Source organism: Oncorhynchus clarkii, chromosome 6 (assembly GCF_045791955.1).
Source record: "Oncorhynchus clarkii lewisi isolate Uvic-CL-2024 chromosome 6, UVic_Ocla_1.0, whole genome shotgun sequence".
NCBI classification, from domain to species: domain Eukaryota; kingdom Metazoa; phylum Chordata; class Actinopteri; order Salmoniformes; family Salmonidae; genus Oncorhynchus; species Oncorhynchus clarkii.
Window position 1 is genome coordinate 89,326,706 of NC_092152.1, and position 24,171 is coordinate 89,350,876.

General features: G+C 47.6%; 1 protein-coding gene and 1 non-coding gene across 2 annotated transcripts in view; one reads left to right on the forward strand and one right to left on the reverse strand.

The window, feature by feature from the left end:
* Positions 1-24,171, reverse strand: part of LOC139411786 (chondroitin sulfate synthase 1-like) — a 116,259-nt gene that overhangs the window by 91,149 nt on the left and 939 nt on the right. The window contains exon 2 of the mRNA XM_071158530.1: positions 20,925-21,420. Within this exon, the coding sequence (XP_071014631.1) occupies positions 20,925-21,420 (496 nt within the window). The remainder of the gene's footprint in view (positions 1-20,924; positions 21,421-24,171) is intronic.
* On the forward strand, positions 21,530-21,602 carry trnaa-ugc (transfer RNA alanine (anticodon UGC)). Its single transcript has one exon. It is a non-coding gene; the product is annotated as a tRNA-Ala (tRNA).

The following is a 24,171-nucleotide window of genomic DNA, read 5'->3' on the forward strand; positions in this document are numbered from 1 at the left end:
TGAAAGAAATGATATAAATATGAACACATAATAGTCTTGCTGGCAGGCATACTTAGCCCGTCTCTGAAACATTATTGAAAGAAATGATATAAATATGAACACATAATAGTCTTGCTGGCAGGCATACTTAGCCCGTCTCTGAAACATTATTGAAAGAAATGATATAAATATGAACACATAATAGTCTTGCTGGCAGGCATACTTAGCCCGTCTCTGAAACATTATTGAAAGAAAGAAAGCTGTGGTGAGAGATTATTATGTGAGCAGTTCTCTTTTCCTAATTCCTCCCTGGATATAAGGAAAGCAGCCAAGATAGCAGACATGGAGGGGCTGGCTATGGACTGGGACACAAGAGAAACAGCAGGGAGTGAATAAACGTAGACATCTCTGTCTAAATCATGGGCTGTGGCCATTGGGCCTGTGTGTGTGAGTGAGTGAGGTAGGATAGTTGCCAGGCTGGAGGCTTGGAGCAGGCCTTAATGAGTAACTATAGCAACACAGACATATAGCTCGAGCCTACAGTCAAATACATTGGACTACTGAGAAATGCAATGACCATCGTGACAATATGCCCGAACCAAACCAGAGTGCAGATATCAAGAGCATTTATGATCATAACTGTTTATCCACAGTGCAAATCTCAGGAGTCAAGTTGACTGTAGGCCACTAGTCTGGACCCGGTCAGTACCAGGTAGCCATGTAAGAACAATCTCAACAGAAGAGCAGCATATTTATTTCTACATGGGCTAACCTATTCGTTACTCATTCAGAGTTAAGGTTAAACATTTTATTTGCGGTTCTAGGTACGTCCTTCCTAGCACAGTGCAGTGATGACCATGGACATGTACCAAATGTCACCCTATTTCTTATATAGTGCACTACTTAGACCATAGCCCTATACACCCTGGTCAAAAGTAGTGCACTATATAGGAAATAGGGGGCCATTTGGGAAACATGTCATAACTAGTGCAGCCTCTCCTATCCAGTCCAGGCACCAGATGGCTTACAGAAGGCCTGTCCCCTACAGCCAGACAGAGGGTACTACCCAGGGTATTAACGGCTCCACTTATCCCAGCCTGTTCAAACGTGTGTTTGGGTCAAGGTAAAAAGGCACAGCAGAGAGGAGCACACCCCCTACAGACAGACAACACTGGGCCTGCCTGAGGCCACCTGGGTTGTGTTCATTATGGCACAACTTTTTATGTTTTGCTACAGAAAAAATGTCAATGAGCATTTGTGATTTGGTCGGGTCCAGGTAGTCCCTCACGGTTTCAGTCTGTTTTGATCAGTTTGGTGACTAATGGACATGGCCCTGGACAGAAGCTGACATTGACAAAATGTTTAAAAACCTAGCTGTCGGCCATTTACTTATCTATTCATCGTTGACAGGGAACCATGCCCTGCATGGAACGGGCAGATAGTTGTTCATGCACCAACGGAGTGTTGCTCGTTAGTGCATATATTTTGTTGAAAGAGAAATGAGATACTATTACATGAGAGACTAGCCTACAATACAAGAGCAATGTACTAGCAGCAGGAACATCAATACAGTACAGACAAAGTGAGTGACACATGGCCTGACAACACACACAACACAACACTGCAGGGACAGGAAGGATCTAGGCTTCAATATGTCCCTAAAACGTAGACAGCACTGCCCAGCCAGACAGAAAGACAGACAGACACCAGGAGCATGACGAGGACTACGCTGGCACAGAGAGGAAGGATAGCCAGCGGATGCCAGCACTGCCCAGCCAGACAGACAGACTGCGTGGAGAGAAGTGGTGGTGGGCTACTGAGCAGAGAAGGAGAGAAGGAGGGCAGAAGGAAGAGGAGAGGAGTGTCCCAGTGCTGACCAGGCAGACAGACAGAAGAGGAGAGGAGTGTCCCAGTGCTGACCAGACAGACAGACAGAAGAGGAGAGGAGTGTCCCAGTGCTGACCAGGCAGACAGACAGAAGAGGAGAGGAGTGTCCCAGCGCTGACAGACAGAAAAGGAGAGGAGTGTCCCAGCGCTGACAGACAGAAGAGGAGAGGAGTTTCCCAGTGCTGACAGACAGAAGAGGAGAGGAGTTTCCCAGTGCTGACAGACAGAAGAGGAGAGGAGTGTCCCAGCGCTGACCAGGCAGACAGACAGACAGAAGAGGAGAGGAGTTTCCCAGTGCTGACAGACAGAAGAGGAGAGGAGTTTCCCAGTGCTGACAGACAGAAGAGGAGAGGAGTTTCCCAGTGCTGACAGACAGAAGAGGAGAGGAGTGTCCCAGCGCTGACCAGGCAGACAGAAGAGGAGAGGAGTGTCCCAGCACTGACCAGGCAAACAGACAGAAGAGGAGAGGAGTTTCCCAGTGCTGACAGACAGAAGAGGAGAGGAGTTTCCCAGTGCTGACAGACAGAAAAGGAGAGGAGTGTCCCAGTGCTGACAGACAGCAAAGGAGATGAGTGTCCCAGTGCTGACCAGACAGACAGACAGAAGAGGAGAGGAGTGTCCCAGTGCTGACCAGACAGACAGACAGACAGACAGACAGAGAAGGAGAGGAGTGTCCCAGCGCTGACCAGGCAGACGGACAGAAGTAAAGACAGAAAAGAGAAAAGGCTGAGAAGGGCACTGTGGTTAGAATAGGACAGAGAGAGAGAGACATGAGGGACAAATGTACAGGGAAGGGAGAGGACAAGACGTCTGCCAGCACTGTCCAGGCTGTCAGACAGAGAGAGAAGAGAACTGAGACTGAGACAGGGTGGAAGGAAAGGGAGGGGGAGGAGGAGGAAGAAAGCTCCTGGCCGCCGCCTGCTAAACGATTCCTGGCAGGGCGGGCGAGGGAGGAGACAATTAAAGAGGGGAATAAAGCCAACGAGAATAAGGAAACCAAGACGAGTGAGTTGGCAGGCCGGTGGAGGGCCCTGCAGTGCACCGTGGCGGTGCAGGAGAGAGGAGGCTTTGACTGGATAGGGGCAAGGGCTGAAGCTGGGACTGAATGGAGGCCATGTTGGTTGGACGTGCACAAGGAGGCTGAGGCCGGGCTAGCAGGTTTGGAAGACAGGGGGCTGGTGAACTGGAGCTGAGGCTGGGCTAGCAGGTTTGGAAGACAGGGGGCTGGTGAACTGGAGCTGAGGCTGGGCTAGCAGGTTTGGAAGACAGGGGGCTGGTGAACTGGAGCTGAGGCTGGGCTAGCAGGTTTGGAAGACAGGGGGCTGGTGAACTGGAGCTGAGGCTGGGCTAGCAGGTTTGGAAGACAGGGGGCTGGTGAACTGGAGCTGAGGCTGGGCTAGCAGGTTTGGAAGACAGGGGGCTGGTGAACTGGAGCTGAGGCTGGGCTAGCAGGTTTGGAAGACAGGGGGCTGGTGAACTGGAGCTGAGGCTGGGCTAGCAGGTTTGGAAGACAGGGGGCTGGTGAACTGGAGCTGAGGCTGGGCTAGCAGGTTTGGAAGACAGGGAGCTGGAGCTAGCAGGTTTGGAAGACAGGGGGCTGGTGAACTGGAGCTGAGGCTGGGAAGACAGGGGGCTGGTGAACTGGAGCTGAGGCTGGGCTAGCAGGTTTGGAAGACAGGGGGCTGGTGAGCTGGAGCTGAGGCTGGGAAGACAGGGGGCTGGTGAACTGGAGCTGAGGCTGGGAAGACAGGGGGCTGGTGAACTCGAGCTGAGGCTGGGCTAGCAGGTTTGGAAGACAGGGGGCTGGTGAACTGGAGCTGAGGCTGGGAAGACAGGGGGCTGGTGAACTGGAGCTGAGGCTGGGAAGACAGGGGGCTGGTGAACTGGAGCTGAGGCTGGGCTAGCAGGTTTGGAAGACAGGGGGCTGGTGAGCTGGGGCTGTGACTGGGCTAGCAGCAGACAGAGGAAATCAACAGAGATCCTGTGGCTACACAGATGCTGGGGATATTGATGAACTTGTAGTGTGGTTTTCCACTTTAATTTTGAGTGTGACTCCAAATCCAGACCTCCATGGGTTGATAAATTTGAATTCCATTGATAATTTTTGTGTGATTTTGTTGTCAGCACATTCAACTATGTAAAGAAAAAAGTATTTAATAAGAATATTTCATTCATTCATATCTAGGATGTGTTATTTTAGTGTTCCCTTAATGTTTTTGAGCAGTGTACATTAAGATAATTTCCGATTGAGCAGACATACAGTATGCAGAGTTTACCGTGAATGTAGTCTCCGTGGGAACATTGCCTTCCAATGTGGATCACGCTGTAACGCTGACCTTCTGCAATACAGACTGAATAGAGTTCTTAGTCACAGGAAGCAGCCAGCACACGTAATAAAACAGGACACGTCCGAACAGAGCCTCTGATCTAATAAACCACTTCATACGACGTGTTAAAGAGGCCAGTCTGCATTCAATCACCACCACCACCTCACTTTCCACTGTCCACAACAAATCAATGTCACCCGTGTATTTATAGCTGTCCCAATCAGGATTGATTTAGGGTGGATATCTCTCCCAAACTCTAGCAGAGCGGGTGGGTATGTGCTGTTGTATTACTCCTGCAGTACTTTACACAGACCCACACGCACTATGTTGTCTCTGTGAGAAGCAGGAAGTGCCGGAAGTTTCAGACAAGTTAGGACTAGTGGTACGTGGTTAAATGACCACTATCTACACAGGTTATATTCTAGTGTGTAATTAACGGCCCCCTATTAGAAACACTATCCCTATGTGCCCTGCTCAAATATAATACACTATATAGGGACTAGGGTGCCATTTGGGACGTAACCCTAATTGTGTCAAACATGGGACACATTTGGGACACAGACACAGACACAGACAGACAGGGACACGGACACAGACAGACAGGGATAGATACAGACAGACAGGGATAGACACAGACAGGGATAGATACAGACAGACAGGGATAAATACAGACAGACAGGGATAAATACAGACAGACAGGGACACAGACAGACAGGGATAAATACAGACAGACAGGGACACAGACAGACAGGGATAGACACAGACAGACAGGGATAGACACAGACAGACAGGGATAGACACAGACAGATAGGGATAGACACAGACAGATAGGGATAGACACAGACAGATAGGGATAGACACAGACAGACAGGGACACAGACAGACAGGGACACAGACAGACAGGGACACAGACAGACAGGGACACAGACACAGACAGACAGGGACACAGACAGACAGACAGGGATAGACACAGACAGACAGGGATAGACACAGACAGACAGGGATAGACACAGACAGACAGGGACACAGACAGGGACACAGACAGGGACACAGACAGACAGGGATAGACACACACAGACAGGGATAGACACACACAGACAGGGATAGACACAGACAGGGACACAGACAGGGATATACACACACAGAAAGGGACACCGACAGGGATAGACACAGACAAGGATAGACACAGACAGACAGGGATAGACACAGACAGGGACACAGACACAGACAGGGATAGACACACACAGACAGGGACACCGACAGGGATAGACACAGACAAGGGTAGACACAGACAAGGATAGACACAGACACAGACAGGGATAGACACAGACAAGGGCACAGACAGACAAACACACAGGCACAGGGCATGGCGGGGGAGGGGGAGACAGAGGAGCAGAGATGTTAAAACACTCACACATGCATCATACTGTGACACTTTCTGTATTTTGAAAGGTCTTGATCTAGAAAACTTGATTGCTGACATGAAAAACATGACTGTATAAACAGTAGACTAACAAATTAAATTCCAAAAGATTTTGAGTTTGAGGAATTTTCCTTTAAGCATGGCCAGCCCCTTCACTTCACCTCACAGTACAGGTGTCCCCATGAGGATCAGAGAGAGACTGGTCATCTGAGAAACAGACAGAGGAGAGGGGGCTGCAGACTGGAGAGGTAGAGAGAGAGACAGACAGACAGACAGACAGACAGACACTGGTAAAAAAAGATGGGGTGAGGCAGGGAGAGGAGAGGAGAGGGGGCAGCAGACTGGAGAGCTAGAGAGAGAGACAGACAGACAGACAGACAGACAGACACTGGTAAAAAAAAGATGGGGTGAGGCAGGGAGAGGAGAGGAGAGGGGGCAGCAGACTGGAGAGCTAGAGAGAGAGACAGACAGACAGACAGACAGACAGACACTGGTAAAAAAAAGATTGGGTGGGGCAGGGAGAGGAGAGGGGGCAGCAGACTGGAGAGCTAGAGAGAGATAGCGGGTGAGAGAGAGGTGAAGAGTCTTTGCGATGACAACTTTCCCATTCCTCATGAGACGTGGGAGTCAAGGTCGTGTGCATTCATTCAGTCAAGACTGTGCCCAACACACACACACACACACACACACACACACACACACACACACACACACACACACACACACACACACAGTACTTCATCTGTCTCAGTTAGAAGTGGGTGATTCATTAATTAGTTTGTAGAAAGGAAAAGTTGTGAAATCACAAAAAAAAAATACACAAACATGATTCATCTCTTGATGGTGATTTCAGACAGAGTGGCAGTATTGAGTAGCCATGGTAAACAGAATGACTTGTGTAAACATCCACCGACTCATAGCCAAAGACGAGCTGAAGGGCTAATCACCATCCACTGAAAGGAAGAAAAGAATATGACAAGAACCTAAACAGGAAAGGCCTCTTACTCTAATGGTTTGTCCAGAATCACTTGATGAGGCTGTGGTGGAAGTGACACGTCAAACAGACAAGCTAATCAACTTCCTGTCAGACTGTGTCAAACTGCCAGATACACAAAGAAAGAGGGCAGAGAGAGGAGGTGCAGAAGAGAGAGAAAGGATAGAGACAGAAGTGGACAGAGAAAGAGGGCAGAGAGAGGAGGTGCAGAAGAGAGAGAAAGGATAGAGACAGAAGTGGACAGAGAAAGAGGGCAGAGAGAGAAAGGATAAGAGGCAGAAGTGGACAGAGAAAGATAGAACTTTTATAAGTGTAATGTTTACTGTTCATTTTTCAAGTCAATACACGACTTAGCAAGAGTTACATGACAAAACAGGATAAAGCAGAACCATTGTTGATACGACAAAAGACTAATCGCTTGGGCGATTAGTGGCTACAATTGGGCAATTGTGTAGCACTGTGTTGTACCAAGGTATATCTCAACCAGGACCAATTCCATTTCAATTAAGTCCATTCAGGAAATGAATTGAAAAGCGCTATGGACTATGCTTTCCATGAGGGATTCTCAATTCATGAATTGAAAAGCACTATGGACTATGCTTTCCATGAGGGATTCTCAATTCATGAATTGAAAAGCACTATGGACTATGCTTTCCATGAGGGATTCTCAATTCATGAATTGAGTTTCAATTGCCTTCCATCGTTACCAAACTTACTTTGGTAAATAAATACATTTTTATACGTGTTTTATTGAACCTTCATTTAACTAGGCAAGTCAGAAGTTAAGTGACAAAGAAACCTAATGATGGCCTTAACGACTAGCCTAACCACAGAGACAGCGATCAATCAGTCGATTCAGACAAACAGGAAATCAAGTAGCCTAATAGCTGAACTAGCACTGAGACGGTGGAAAGAGACATCAGAAGATCCAGGAGTGAGAAAACTTCTGCTCACCTCAGATAAACCAGTGGGGTGTTTAATAGGCTAACTGATGCTGCTTTCTGATAACATCTCCTCAGATCATACGCCTGAACAGCATCACAGCAGCCAGTTAGCTCCGCACCGGCTAACGCCGTCCCTGAACTAAACCCAGAGGGTGTGAGAGAAATCACTGATTGCAGAGATAAAATCTCCTCCTGGCCCTGTGACAGCCAGAACAGATCGTACGGCTGCAGCTCTGTGCTACCTAAGCACTGCTTTTGATGCGCATGACCTGTGCCACAGAGCTGGTTAGCACAAATCTAGTTAAGTTAGAGCTAGTTAGCTTAGTTAGTACATAGCTAGCACAGAGCTGGTTCGCCAAAAGTGCCTGTTTAACAGGTCAATTTAGCACAGGGCTAGTTAGCACAAAGCCAGTTAGCCCATCACAGCACCAGTTAGCATGGCTGTCCACCTGCAGTTACTATCACCGCTATCAGCCTAGAATCATGGCTGGCAAGCCTTATTCACTTCAACCAGCCTCCAGGCTGTGTGGCTGGGCCATACCATCTCTCTTTGTCTGTGTGGTGCAGAGGGCCCCTGTGGGGGGGGTTCTGTTCTCTGAGCGCCCGAGTTAACCCCGGCCCTGTTCTCTGAGAGCCCGAGTTAACCCCGGCCCTGTTCTCTGAGAGCCCGAGTTAACCCCGGCCCTGTTCTCTGAGAGCCCGAGTTAACCCCGGCCCTGTTCTCTGAGAGCCCGAGTTAACCCCGGCCCTGTTCTCTGAGAGCCCGGAGTTAACCCCGGCCCTGTTCTCTGAGAGCCCGGAGTTAACCCCGGCCCTGTTCTCTGAGAGCCCGAGTTAACCCCGGCCCTGTTCTCTGAGAGCCCGAGTTAACCCCGGCCCTGTTCTCTGAGAGCCCGAGTTAACCCCGGCCCTGTTCTCTGAGAGCCCGAGTTAACCCCGGCCCTGTTCTCTGAGCGCCTGAGTTAACCCCTGCCCTGTTCTCTGAGCCCTGGAGGCAGGGGGAGAATGTGACACCTTGTCGACACAATAATTCCCCGTACTGGATCAGCCGAGCACACAGGGTAAGGCGGTAAGACAGGGGCTAATGACACGCTTTCGTCTCCACAGCTTCGGCTGGTCTGAGGAGTCTGGGTTTCCTCTAGAACTGACATAGCAGGAAGGCCATGTCCATGTTCATTTATGGGCCTTGTGAAGGTACACGCGCCTTGTCTGCTGTTGTGCTGCATGTTTAATTGTGCTGCGTGATGTATCGCTGTGCTGCGTTGTGTTGTTCAAGGTGATCCTCTCCCAGAGGCTGATGCTGGGGACAAGGGGACCGGATCCACAGGTCTGAAATACAAGCAGTTCAGCCAGGCTGCTACCCAAACACTCTTCCTGAGTCACATGACCTGTCCTCAGTCACGTCTGGCTTAAAGCTCCAACTCCCGGTCCTGAAAAACACGTGTAACTGAGGACTTTGATTTCCTGTGACAGCCGCACCATTTCAGTTGAATCAGTAAACATGGTAGCAGCTTTAAAGTGGCTGACTACATGAATAACTCCAACCATTACCTTCTTTGTTGTTTGAAGACCTATTCATTACATGGGCTCAGAGACGTGAGAAAGAAATAAAGAGAGAGAGTGACAGCTCTGTGTGTGTGTGTGCATGAGCACGGCCAATCAGCTTTTACTTTCCACCCCCCCCCCCCGCATCTACCTCTGACAGGAAGAGGAAGAGCGTCCCGAACCACCACATTTATCAGATTAAACCTGAACCGTGTGCAACACAGCGTGAACAAAGTGACATATTAATAAGGACAAATTGAATTGAGGTAAGGTAGGGGGAACGGCAGTAGTGGGGCCTGAAGAAAATACCTACTAGAGCCCCAGTACAGGGGCTCTCTTGTTCCTAGGGGTTCAGACACATACACTAGTGTACGGGAGCAGGCAGGCCACCGAGGAAGGCAGGCAGGACCCCGAGGAAGGAAGGCAGGCCACCGAGGAAGGCAGGCAGGCCCCCGAGGAAGGTAGGCAGGCCCCCGAGGAAGGCAGGCAGGACCCCGAGGAAGGTGGGCAGGCCCCCGAGGAAGGCAGGCAGGACCCCGAGGAAGGTGGGCAGGCCCCCGAGGAAGGTAGGCAGGCCCCCGAGGAAGGCAGGTAGGACCCCGAGGAAGGCAGGCAGGACCCCGAGGAAGGCAGGTAGGACCCCGAGGAAGGCAGGCAGGACCCCGAGGAATGTAGGCAGGACCACGAGGAAGGCAGGCAGGACCCCGAGGAAGGTAGGCAGGACCCCGAGGAAGGCAGGCAGGACCCCGAGGAAGGTAGGCAGGACCCCGAGGAAGGTAGGCAGGACCCCGAGGAAGGTAGGAAGGACCCCGAGGAAGGTAGGAAGGACCCCGAGGAAGGTAGGCAGGCCCCCGAGGAAGGAAGGCAGGCCCCCGAGGAAGGAAGGCAGGACCCCGAGGAAGGCAGGCAGGACCCCGAGGAAGGCAGGCAGGACCCAGAGGGAGGAAGGCAGGACCCCGAGGAAGGCAGGCAGGACCCCGAGGAAGGCAGGCAGGACCCAGAGGAAGGCAGGACCCCGAGGAAGGCAGGCAGGACCCCGAGGAAGGCAGGCAGGACCCAGAGGAAGGCAGGCCACTCAGGAGAAATTCGGATTAAAACGGTGGGTTCATACCACGCAGCAGGGGATGCTTGTGATTCCCATTAGCCCTGTTCTTGCAGGTTTCTCTGTTGGCATGAAAGGAAAGCTGCTACTGCTGACACAAGGGATGGGAATTCACTTACTGGAAACACACAGAGCTGTTCTCTTACATACAGGAGATCAGATCCCATTTTGAGTGATTGACTGACTGTGGTTGGACAAGGCCCACTCCCATTTTCCCATAAATCTTGTATCTCTCGATGCATGATTTAGGCCTGTGCAAATGTGAATGACAACTGTACAACAAGAGGCAGAGAGGAAGTCCAGAGGTCAACAACCACATGGTTACAACAGACTGTTATAAAGAAGGACTCTCAAGACTTTATAATAATGGGTGACGGTTTACAATCACTGACGGTTTTCTTCAACAACACAGTGCTCAAATGCATCCTAATGTAAACCAAGTCTTAGTTTAAATGCGAGAGAGCGAGCGAGAGTAAGGGGCTGCTGAGAGAGCTCATGTACACAGGAGAGTGTAAAACAAGAAACACCCAGCACACGTCTCCAAACAAATGACAGTGTAATTCTCTCTCTCTCTCTCTCACAGGGTGGGGATGGGTACACACTGCACAGCCTAGATCCTTCAGCTGCAGCCCTCAGACAGACAGCTAGACCAACAGCCCTCAGACAGACAGCTAGACCAACAGCCCTCAGACAGACAGCCAGACCAACAGCCCTCAGACAGACAGACAGACCAACAGCCCTCAGACAGACAGCCAGACCAACAGCCCTCAGACAGACAGCTAGACCAACAGCCCTCAGACAGACAGACAGACCAACAGCCCTCAGACAGACAGCTAGACCAACAGCCCTCAGACAGACAGCTAGACCAACAGCCCTCAGACAGACAGACAGACCAACAGCCCTCAGACAGACAGACAGACCAACAGCCCTCAGACAGACAGCCAGACCAACAGCCCTCAGACAGACAGCTAGACCAACAGCCCTCAGACAGACAGCTAGACCAACAGCCCTCAGACAGACAGCTAGACCAACAGCCCTCAGACAGACAGCTAGACCAACAGCCCTCAGACAGACAGCTAGACCAACAGCCCTCAGATAGACAGACCGACCAACAGCCCTCAGACAGACAGCCAGACAGATAGACCAACAGCCCTCAGACCGACCAACAGCCCTCAGACCGACAGCCAGACCAACAGCCCTCAAACAGACAGAGACAGACCAACAGCCCTCAGACAGACAGAGACAGACAGAGACAGACCAACAACCCTCAGACAGAGACAGACCAACAGCCCTCAGACAGACAGCCAGACCAACAGCCCTCAGACAGACAGACAGACCAACAGCCCTCAGACAGACAGACAGACCAACAGCCCTCAGACAGACAGACAGACCAACAGCCCTCAGACAGACAGACAGACCAACAGCCCTCAGACAGACAGACAGACCAACAGCCCTCAGACAGACAGACAGACCAACAGCCCTCAGACAGACAGACAGACCAACAGCCCTCAGACAGACAGAGACTTGATTCACTAAAGCAGATCAAATCTAATTCTAAGTAATTTTCTCCCAAAAGTAGTCGTGTCACTGCCATGCTTATCATTAGCATCTCCTGAAGCTAGACAGAGGGTGCATTTTATGTCGAGAAAACCCACTGTAATTCATGCAAAATTCATCTCTTTTGGCCACTGTTTGTGTTTATTTCTGTAAACATTTATTTGCTTGTTTGGGGTCTAAGTTTAGCGAGGCAACGCTGAAAAGAGAGAACACACATACACCAGCAGCCACAGGATGTCTAGAAATACACAAGGTTCGCCACATTCCCTGCCATCTGAGAGAGAGAAAAACCAGAGGGATAGAGAGACGGAGATGGAGGAGAGAGAGAGAGGCTTTACAACTGTCACTGACAAGAAGTTGGCTAGCCTATACAACAGGAAGTGATCTGGGACACCAGGCTAAGCCTCCTACACAGTACGATGAAACCCTCTGTCTGAGAGGACTCTTACCATACTAGGACGCTTAATCCACTCCACGGCTCACACGTGCTTCTAGAGAAATCCAGAGAAGTGTTATGTTCACTAGGGAGAAAACGGTTTGAAGTGGAATGGCTTCTCAAATAAAAAATAGTTTCATTTTTGCTACAGTTTGCCCAACTGAACATGGCCCAAGAGGTTAGCAGTGATACATACTACCAGGAGCTCTTTAGATTGTGCCAAGCTGTGAAGGCCCTACCTACAGATATCCACTAGACTAGCAACCCTAATAACGCTCTGTCTGATAGAGGGCATGTCACTGAAGACATGAATAGGGACCTTACCGTAGGATAACTGGCTAACGTGGCCAAATCAACCTAAATCAGACGTACAACAGGTGACTGACTCTGCTCACTGGGTGTGGCATTGTCTTATGGCATTTGGCCCGGTCGACCTTCTGAGAGAGCATGGGACAGTATGAGAGAGAGAGAGAGGGAGAGAGCATGGGACAGTATTAGGGAGAGAGAGAGAGAGAGCATGGAACAGTATTAGGGAGAGAGAGAGAGAGAGAGAGAGCATGGGGCAGTATTAGGGAGAGAGAGAGAGAGAGAGGGAGAGAGCATGGGACAGTATGAGAGAGAGAGAGAGGGAGAGAGCATGGGACAGTATTAGGGAGAGAGAGAGAGAGAGAGAGAGCATGGGACAGTATTAGGGAGAGAGAGAGAGAGAGAGCATGGGACAGTATGAGAGAGAGAGAGAGAGAGAGAGAGGTAGAGCATGGGACAGTATGAGAGAGAGCGAGAGAGCATGGGGCAGTATGAGAGAGAGCATGGGACAGTATGAGAGAGAGCATGGGACAGTATGAGAGAGAGCATGGGACAGTATGAGAGAGAGAGAGAGAGAGAGAGAGAGAGAGAGAGGTAGAGCATGGGACAGTATGAGAGAGAGAGAGAGAGAGAGCGAGAGCGCATGGGGCAGTATGAGAGAGAGCATGGGACAGTATGAGAGAGAGAGAGAGAGGTAGAGCATGGGACAGTATGAGAGAGAGAGAGAGAGAGCGAGAGAGAGAGCATGGGGCAGTATGAGAGAGAGCATGGGACAGTATGAGAGAGAGCATGGGACAGTATGAGAGAGAGAGAGAGAGAGGTAGAGCATGGGACAGTATGAGAGAGAGAGAGAGAGAGCGAGAGAGAGAGCATGGGGCAGTATGAGAGAGAGCATGGGGCAGTATGAGAGAGAGCATGGGACAGTATGAGAGAGAGAGAGAGAGAGAGAGAGCGAGAGAGCATGGGGTAGTATGAGAGAGAGCATGGGACAGTATGAGAGAGAGCATGGGACAGTATGAGAGAGAGAGCATGGGACAGTATGAGAGAGAGAGAGAGAGAGAGCGAGAGAGCATGGGGTAGTATGAGAGAGAGCATGGGACAGTATGAGAGAGAGCATGGGACAGTATGAGAGAGAGAGCATGGGACAGTATGAGAGAGAGAGAGAGAGAGAGCGAGAGAGCATGGGGTAGTATGAGAGAGAGCATGGGACAGTATGAGAGAGAGCATGGGACAGTATGAGAGAGAGCATGGGACAGTATGAGAGAGAGAGCATGTCGAGGCATTGTACAGTAAAGTACAGATGTGGGCGTTTGACTTCCTGTGGATTCATCTGGCAGGAGGAGAAGTCCTGCCTTACCTTGAAATACTCTGAAATACTGGTTCTCCTCCGAAAGAAAAACAGACTAAAGAACCAACAAACATGTTGTGAAATCCAAGAGCCCCCCCTTCCCTCCCACTTGCTGCCTCTCTGGGATGAACCCTAACGTGAGATTGTGTAAATCATGCAGTCATATCATCAATGGAAGACTTGGAAGGTGTGGATCTTCAAGTTAGAATCTCCCTCTCTCCCCTAGGCAGGACACCCTTTGACCTTCCTAACATCATTTCAATGGTGCATTTGATTGGAGCATAACGCTTGTAACACCAGGGTTAACTCCTTGCATGTGCCACAAACCAAATAGTGTGGTCCAAAATCATTATTATAAGATGTGCAAAAATGACTGTATGCAGACATGTTGACGGGAAATGACATGTAATACTAATACAATTCTTTAACAAGTAATAAAAAATAAAAACTTTAAAAAATGTAGGGGTCAATTATTTACACCCGAGTTTTCAATACTTCACCTTGCGAGTACTATGGCACTGAGTCTATTTCTAAAATGTTTGAGTTGGAGAACACATTGGGAGGGATCTTAGACCATTCCTCCATACAGAATCCTTCCAGATCCTTGATATCCTTCATCTGTACTTATGGACTGTCCTCTTCAATTCAAACCACTGGTTTTTAAATGGGGTTCAAGTCCGGAGACTGAGATGGGCATTGCAAAATTTAGATTTTGTGGCCAATTAACCATTTCTTTGGGGATTTTGATGTGTGCTTGAGGTTATTGTCTCGATGGAAGATCCACTTGCGGCAACCAGGTGTATAAAATCGAGCACACAGCCATGCAATCTCCATAGACAAACATTGGCAGTAGAATAGCCCGAACTGAAGAGCTTTCAACGTGTCACTGTCATCGGATGGCACCTTTCCAACAAGTCATTATTTTTGCTATTGTGAAGTGGAAACGTTTATTAGCAACAACGGCTCAACCAAAGTGGTAGGCCACACAAGCTCACAAAACTGGACTGCCGAGTTGCAACAGGAGATACATGAAATGGGTTTCCAAGGCTGAGCAGCCCCACACAAGCCTAAGATCACCATGCGCAATGCCAAGCGTCTATTTTAGAAGAACAAAATAACACTCTGAGTTGTCCTTATGTTAGGCCCTGATCTGGCCATCCCAAATGGCTGTGGGCTACACTAGTTCATTTAGCAGACAAGGTTTGCTTAGAATTCCATGGCACTATTTTATAGTATGAAGAATACAATTGAACAAAGCTGAATAAAATATCATATTTTCTTCAAATGAGTTGAGGGAGTTGAGCACATGCAGCTATTCTGTGTTGAGCGGTGTAATTTACAGTTATTAATGTAACTTTAGTTGTTCTACAAACGTTGGGCTATATGTTTTGATTTTTAATTCATTGTAAGGCTGCATGAAGCGACTCTAATGATGATTTGAAAAAAGTCATGAGCTCTGCTTTGTTTTTCATGCCAGCCAGGTAGGCTGTACTCCTGTTGTAAAGAGAAGCAATGTGCTTCATATCAGGAACGTTGAGAATATAGTAGGCCTGGCCTTTAGAAAGCTGATGGGATCCTCCTCTGTTTAATGTTTTCTCACACAGTTGCATAGCCTATAGAAATGTTGTGAACATGAGCTCATGGGCTCTAATGAAGAGTATCATTAGATCTTCCATTACATTTACATTGATGTCTGAGTGATTAGAGGGACAATAGAGAGCAGAGTACCAGGCAGTTAGCAAGTTTGGTAGGTTACTAATGACCAGCAGCAGCATCTGAGCTTGGAGAAGCCTAACTACTGTGACTAAATGGTCACGTGGAATTTGACTGCCTTCATGACTGGTGACGGCAGGTTGTGGCAGTACAACAACAACCCTAGGCTCCTTAGTTCCAGTGAAGGGAACTCTTAATTCTACAGAAATGACATTCTAGACAGTTCTGTTCTTCCAACTTTGTGGCAACTGTTTGGGAAAGGCCCTTTCCTGTTTCAGCATGACAATGCCCCTGTGCAATAAGCAAGGTTCATACAGAAATGGTTTGTCGAGATCGGTGTGGAAGAACTTGACTGGCCTGCACAGAGCCCTGACCACTGCGAGCCAGGCCAAATCGCCCAACATCAATGCCTGACCTCACTAATGCTCATGGCTGAATGGAAGCAAATCCCCACAGCAATGTTCCAACATCTAGTGGAAATCCTTCCCAGAAGAGTGGAGGCTGTTATAGCAGCAAAGGGGGGACCAACTCCATATTAATGCCCATAATTCTGGAATGAGATGTTCGACGAGCAGGTGTCCACATACTGGTGGTCATGCAGTGTATCTGGACTAAAGGGAATGAGATGTTCGAGGAGCAGGTGTCCACATACTGGTGGTCATGCAGTGTATCTGGATTAAAGGGAATGAGATGTTCAACGAGCAGGTGTCCACATACTGGTGGTCATGCAGTGTATCTGGATTAAAGGGAATGAGATGTTCAACGAGCAGGTGTCCACATACTGGTGGTCATGCAGTGTATCTGGATTAAAGGGAATGAGATGTTCAACGAGCAGGTGTCCACATACTGGTGGTCATGCAGTGTATCTGGACTAAAGGGAATGAGATGTTCAATGAGCAGGTGTTCACATACTGGTGGTCATACAGTGTATCTGGACTAAAGGGAATGAGATGTTCGAGGAGCAGGCATCCACATACTGGTGGTCATGCAGTGTATCTGGATTAAAGGGAATGAGATGTTGGAGGAGCAGGCGTCCACATACTTGTAGTGTATGATAACAGCTAGTCTGACAGAAACCGCTGGGTTCTGTGGCTGTGATAGAGGGTAAATAGACTCAAAGCCCAGGGATGGCGGTTCTGCTGCTCTTTCTGAATCACTGGAGGGCTCTTCTAAAACACCATCTGCATAATGACTCTCAACACTGACTCACTCGTAGTGAAGGGAGACATGGATGCACAGCTACCATAGCAACTAACTCCACAGGCAGGCATTACTGAGGAAACCAGATATGGTTATGTGGTCAGGGAGTGAGACCTGGGCCTATACAGACACAATCACATGACTCAGGACCATATTTCACTGTGAGCCCATGTGATTATTTGCATCCATCCATCCATCCCCTCCATCCATCCCCTCCATCCATCCACCCCCCCATCCATCCACCCCTCCATCCATCCCCTTCATCCATCCCCTCCATCCATCCATCCATCCATCCACCCCTCCATCCATCCCCTCCATCCATCCCCTTCATCCATCCATCCATCCCCTCCATCCCACCCCTCCATCCATCCACCCCTCCATCCATCCCCTCCATCCATCCACCCCTCCATCCATCCCCTCCATCCATCCCTCCATCCATCCCACCCCTGCATCCATCCACCCCTCCATCCCACCCCTCCATCCATCCCCTCCATCCATCCCACCCTCTCCATCCATCCATCCCTTCCATCCATCCCACCCCTGCATCCATCCACCCCTCCATCCCACCCCTCCATCCCACCCCTCCATCCCACCCCTCCACTAGTCAGTGGGATGTGTTTTATTAGCAGTACCACAAAGAGAGGCTTTGTGTCTCACATCTAAGACTGGACTCCTAGATGAATAATAAGCCTTGGTTTGGGTCACACCTCTTTCTCTTCCTTCACCACATTAAATAGACTAATGAACAGACATTCATTCAAACGCTCCCACAAAACACACTGTCGGTGGCTTGGCTGACCAAACAACTTCCTCTTATTGAAGGAATACATCTTCAGAAGAGACTTTTAATGTGTATTTTAGTAGTAAAGACCTCCACTGTGATGTCAGCAAGGTTTCCTACCAACGGACTGAATCATCAAAATGTGGAAATGGTCTGAGATTTCAGACAATGTAATGTTAAACAGTCATTTAGATTCACCATGGAGATGTGATGAGGAGAGAGGAAGGGATGGACGGACAGCCAGACACAGACACACACACACACACACACTTAGGAGGAAGAGGACAGAGAGACAGAGACACGCACACTTAGGAGGAAGAGGACAGAGAGACAGAGACACACACACTTAGGAGGAAGAGGACAGAGAGACACACACACACACTTAGGAGGAAGAGGACAGAGAGACAGAGACACACACACACACTTAGGAGGAAGAGGACAGAGAGACAGACACACACACACACTTAGGAGGAAGAGGACAGAGAGACGGAGACACACACACACACACACACACACACACTCTCACTGATATTAATGATGCAGTTGCTTGGCTCCGCTCTCTGTAACTAGATAAACAATAAGCTGTAATTAAAACTCACATCAAATGGCTGTTTAAAAGTGGCCCCAGGCCAGTCGTAAAGGTGGCTGGGACTGAACTCTGTATATGAGACAGCAGACATGTCTGTCTCATTCCACCTGCCAAACCAGATTAATTAGCAGCTTTAAAAACTGAACAGATGCTGTGTTTTACCAATTTGTTCACAGGCCTGATATTATATGCAGATTTATTTGGATGGGAGAAATGTGCATTCAGCTGCATGTCTCAACAGTGACTATGGAACCCGTGACTTGATTTATGGCTAAATGACTAACTGAAGGGAAGAATGCCAAGTTAACCGTATGGTGGGTGGGTGCCCGGCCTTGTGCCTGCTGCCAAAATACACAATATACTGTTTCCGGTAGTTTGCAAAGGAACCCAGTGGACAACTGCAAACTGAACATGTCTTGTTATGGTTTACAAACTGGTCAATAAACACACACACACACACACACACACACACACACACAGAAGTGACTCTGGGTCATAATAACCTTGATGTCAAAGGACCAGCGGGACCAGCAAGCAAACGCACACGTCAGATCAAGTGGGCCTAATGAATAAATTGATCGACAGTTGAATTAAGAGTCTGACAGTTCCCTCTCTAGTCTCTGTCTAATGCTTGTGAGGAGGACAGCAGCACGGAAGCTCCACAGTTACGGTGAGATGAACACACTAACAAAGGCTGCCAGTCAGAAAACGGACACCGTTTGCCAAGCTGCAACCCATAATCTCTGATAGCCGAAATTACGCCTGTAGAACCTTGTTAAATTACGCCTGCAGAACCTTGTTAAATTACGCCTGCAGAACCTTGTTAAATTACGCCTGCAGAACCTTGTTAAATTACGCCCGCAGAACCTTGTTAAATTACGCCCGCAGAACCTTGTTAAATTACGCCCGCAGAACCTTGTTAAATTACGCCCGCAGAACCTTGTTAAATTACGCCCGCAGAACCTTGTTAAATTACGCCCGCAGAACCTTGTTAAATTACGCCCGCAGAACCTTGTTAAATTACCCCTGCAGAACCTTGTTAAATTACCCCTGCAGAACCTTGTTAAATTACGCCCGCAGAACCTTGTTAAATTACGCCCGCAGAACCTTGTTAAATTACGCCTGCAGAACCTTGTTAAATTACGCCTGCAGAACCTTGTTAAATTACGCCTGCAGAACCTTGTTAAATTACGCCTGCAGAACCTTGTTAAATTACGCCTGCAGAACCTTGTTAAATTACGCCTGCAGAACCTTGTTAAATTACGCCTGCAGAACCTTGTTAAATTACGCCTGCAGAACCTTGTTAAATTACGCCTGCAGAACCTTGTTAAATTACGCCTGCAGAACCTTGTTAAATTACGCCTGCAGAACCTTGTTAAATTACGCCTGCAGAACCTTGTTAAATTACGCCTGCAGAACCTTGTTAAATTACGCCTGCAGAACCTTGTTAAATTACGCCTGCAGAACCTTGTTAAATTACACCTGCAGAACCTTGTTAAATTACGCCTGCAGAACCTTAAATGGGGTTGATTTTAGAACAACGCACGTTAGAAAGCAAAAGTTTGAAACAAGGAAGTTTGATTGCAGTATAAGCAGGAAAAAAATATTGTTTGGCCAGAAAATAAAGTTTAAATTGATTGAGATACAGTATATATGAAGCACACGTTGTGCTATGTAAATGAATATCTAACAGTGTAAAGACATTTGTTTATTATAAAAAGCTAAAATGTTGAAACAAAAACCTGCCATTGAAAAATTAGGGTTCTACATTGTGCACCTATTGAGATGCAAAACATTAGAATTGTACAGGGTCTCTTTAAGAACATCGAGTTTGTGGGTGACGACATGCAAGAGATCAGTCATTCACTCATTGGTGTGATCCTTGGTCTGCTGAAGAAGCCACCCCTTTCCTTTCTTTCTGTGCCTCTAATGTTTAGTGGATAGAATGGTGAAGTAACCAGGCTGTTAGCTCGCTAGATAATGAGGTAACATGACAGAACAAGGTGTAAACATTCATGGTTTACGAATGCAAAATGCAGCCCACCAATCCCACCACAGGAAGAAACAAATATTGCACCAGTAGTATGGGTCACATCGTTTTACCGGTTTGTGTTTGAAACAGTCCATCTTCTCTGTTGTAAAGGTGCAGCCATGACAGTAACGAATATGTGCTCGGTTTTTACTCTACAGTAGGTCACTGGGGAACGACGGTACAGCAAACCCTAATCATTACAGCAATTAATATCGGACTCATTTTTCTCCTAGACGCACTGGCGCTCCCAAAATAACATGTCAGGTCACACAGAAAAATATTTACAGTGGGAGCATATGCAACCAAAATGGCACTTCAGAGCCCTGGTCTCAGCATAACTTAATGGAATTGTCCCTTTCTTTCATCTGTCAAGCAATCATATGGTCACATGAATAAGATGTGAATAGTAAATCTGCCAGGAGATAGTCTAAGGACTGCCTACTGAAGGTGCCAGATCTATTGACTATCAACTTATGCCCTTGACACTACGGTGGTGTGTGGGAAATTCACTGCATGATGTCTTTCACTTCACAGAGTACCTCAAACCAAGATAGGCGTCTTGTTGGCGATTCCCCTCACATTTTAGTACACTTCAGACGGACTACATTGAAGGTCGTTTCTACCGACTACATCCTCATTCTCAGATGGTTTTCTACCCAGCCTTCTCTTGTATAACACCAATTAAAAAGAAACCTTCAAAAGCAGTGATAGATGGACTAACTGCAGTATACAATACGACCAGCCGCCATCTTTGCTCTTACCTCGTAGGACCAGACACACTGCACGCCGGCAAACCTTCGCACGCAGCGGCCCACCTCAACGTCTTCATGCGTGGTGTACATCTCCTGCAGGCACTGGCCGATGTGAGGAACCATCCGGCGCAGCACCTCGCGGCTCATGATCACGCCGGGGCCACCCATGCAGAAGTTCTCACCGGGCTCCAGCGCCAGCTTGCCCAGCTCGTCGCGGGCGCCCATGCCCGTCTGGCCCAGGAAGAGGGCCTCGCTGCTGTTGAGCGAGCGCAGGAAGCCCTCCAGGCGCTCGCTCTTGATGTACACATCATCGTCGGCCCGCATGAACCACTCATATTGGTCCAGGTAGTGATCGTGCATGTACTTGAGCATCATGAAGGACTTCTTCTGCGGTGGGTAGGAGTCGTCCACGTTGTGCAGCGCCACGATGGGGATGGGGATGGTGGTGTCCGAACCCTCGCTGGAGAAGAACTCCACATGGCCCGGGATGGTCTGAGCCCACGTTCTACAGAGAGAGACACAGGCAGAGGTCAGGTACTCTATAGGATGGAGAGCGGGTAAGAGTACTAACACACACACACAAGTCTGGGCCCACGAAGGACATAGATAGATGGTCCCATGTGGTTCAGTTGGTAGAGCATGATGCTTGCAACGCCAGGGTTGTGGGTTCAATTCCCACCAGGGAAAACATATATATATATATATATTCACTAGAGGTCGACCGATTAATTAGGACCGATTTCAAGTTTTCATAACAATCGAAAATCTGTATTTTTGGGCGCCGATTTGCCGATTTTTTTAAATGTATTATTATTATTATTTTTTACACCTTTATTTAATATTTATTTAACTAGGCAAGTCAGTTAAGAACATATTCTTATTTTCAATGACGGCCTTGGAACGGTGGGTTAAATGCCTTGTTCAGGGGCAGAAAGACAGATTTTGTCTTGTCCGCTCGGGGATCCAATCTTGCAACCTTACAGTTAACTTGTCCAACGCAATAACGACCGGCCTCTCTCTCATTGCACTCCACAAGGAGACTGCCTGTTACGCAAATGCAGTAAGCCAAGGTAAGTTGCTAGCTAGCATTAAACTTATCTTATAAAAAACAATCAATCATAATCACTAGTTAACTACACATGGTTGATGATATTACTAGATATTATCTAGCGTGTCCTGTGCTGCATAGAATCTGACTGAGCATACAAGTATCTAAGTATGTGACTGAGCGGTGGTAGGCAGAAGCAGGTGCGTAAACATTCATTCAAACAGCACTTTTGTGCGTTTTGCCAGCAGCTCTTCGTTGTGCGTCAAGCATTGCGCTGTTTATGACTTCAAACCTATCAACTCCCGAGATGAGGCTGGTGTGACCGAAGTGAAATGGCTGGCTAGTTAGCGCACGCTAATAGCATTTCAAACTTTACTCGCTCTGCTGAGCCTTGGGGTGGTTGTTTCCCTTGCTCTGCATGGGTAACACTGCTTCGATGTGGTGGCTGTTGTCGTTGTGTTGCTGGTTCGAGCCCAGGGAGGAGCGAGGAGAGGGACAGAAGCTATACTGTTAGCCTGGCAATACTAAAGTGCCTATAAGAACATCCAATAGTCAAAGGTTAATTAAATACAAATGGTATAGAGGGAAATAGTCCTATTAATAACTACAACCTAAAACTTCTTACCTGGGAATATTGAAGACTCATGTTAAAAGGAACCCAGCTTTCATATGTTCTCATGTTCTGAGAAAGGAACTTAAACGTTAGCTTTCTTACATGGCACATATTGCACTTTTACTTTCTTCTCCATCACTTTGTTTTTGCATTATTTAAACCAAATTGAACATGTTTAATTATTTATTTGAGGCTAAATTGATTTTATTGATGTATTATATTAAGTTTGAATATGTGTTAATTCAGTATTGTTGTAATTGTCATTATTACAAATACATATATTTTATTTATTTATTTAAATCGTCCGATTAATCGGTATCGGGTTTTTTGGTCCTCCAATAATCGGTATCGGCGTTGAAAAATCTTAATCGGTCGACCTCTAATATTCACTACTGTAAGAGTCTATTAAATGACTAAAATGTCAAATAGATGGAGGAACGTCATGTAATAACACAGCATAACGTGTTATAACCTGTATTTACAAGAGGTCCACTGACTTAAGCCCACTGAGCCCACTGACTTGAGCCCACTGACTTGAGCCCTACCCAACTGAGCACCAGTAATGTTTCATTGGGATAAAGAACTGTATTTAAATGGGGAATCTAGTAATTAACTAACAACTGAGACACTGCACTGAAAATAAACTAAATGGGACTTTACTTTGGGTCCAAAATAAAGACATGGGAGTGGATGTAACTGTGATAGATATCTCCTTCTCAGGTCTCTAGACGTTCATCATGATCGGTCCATTGAAAGGACATTCGAGGGAGACTAAATAAACTACTCTACTAATTAATCTGATTGAATACAGATATACTTGTATGTCTTTGCAGATGTGCAAACACATTTCCCCTGAATTATATTGAATCTTCCACATGACTGGACACATTAAAAGATAGCACTGTTGAGTCTGCAGGCTGTCTTCTCGGTCCAACCCATAATTTCATAAAACCTTCAGCTTCACATTCACTGCATTTCAGTCGGGCCTAGATGAAAGACATTTCAAGGCTAATGACATTAACATTCCCTCTTTCCAAACAGACATCTCTACATTTAGAGCTATACTAATAGCATCAGTGCTAGTCTACAACGAAACACCTACAGAAACCCCTCACAATTGGAGATATCTTGGATGGAGCCATTGCCTACTCAATCTAATTCAAAACTAGCCTACCAAAGAGCCTACGCAGCTCATCTGATGGCAAAACCATCACCACAGAATGATACAGCTCAATCGTGAAGCGAATGTGTTCAGAGTTGGCAAAGGCCTGAAAACCTGAACAGAAGAGTTTGCCTATTGAAGTACGATTTTTGTAGGGTAAATGTGGGTGTGAATGTTGAGAGCATGTTATAACATAGACCCTGTAACAAAGACTTCTAAATGTCACTTAGGACAAGTTATAGTGACTGTATATCATCTATAATAGTATATCCAACAGGGTTTTGTCTTGGCAACTTCTAGGACATGATCTGCCTAACGTTGAGGTGTTTAATAGCTCACAAGAAAAAGCTCTATCATAATACAGGCCACAGCCACACATGGCATTGATACACTGTTAAATGGCGACTAGCAACATTTGTATCGATTAGATTAA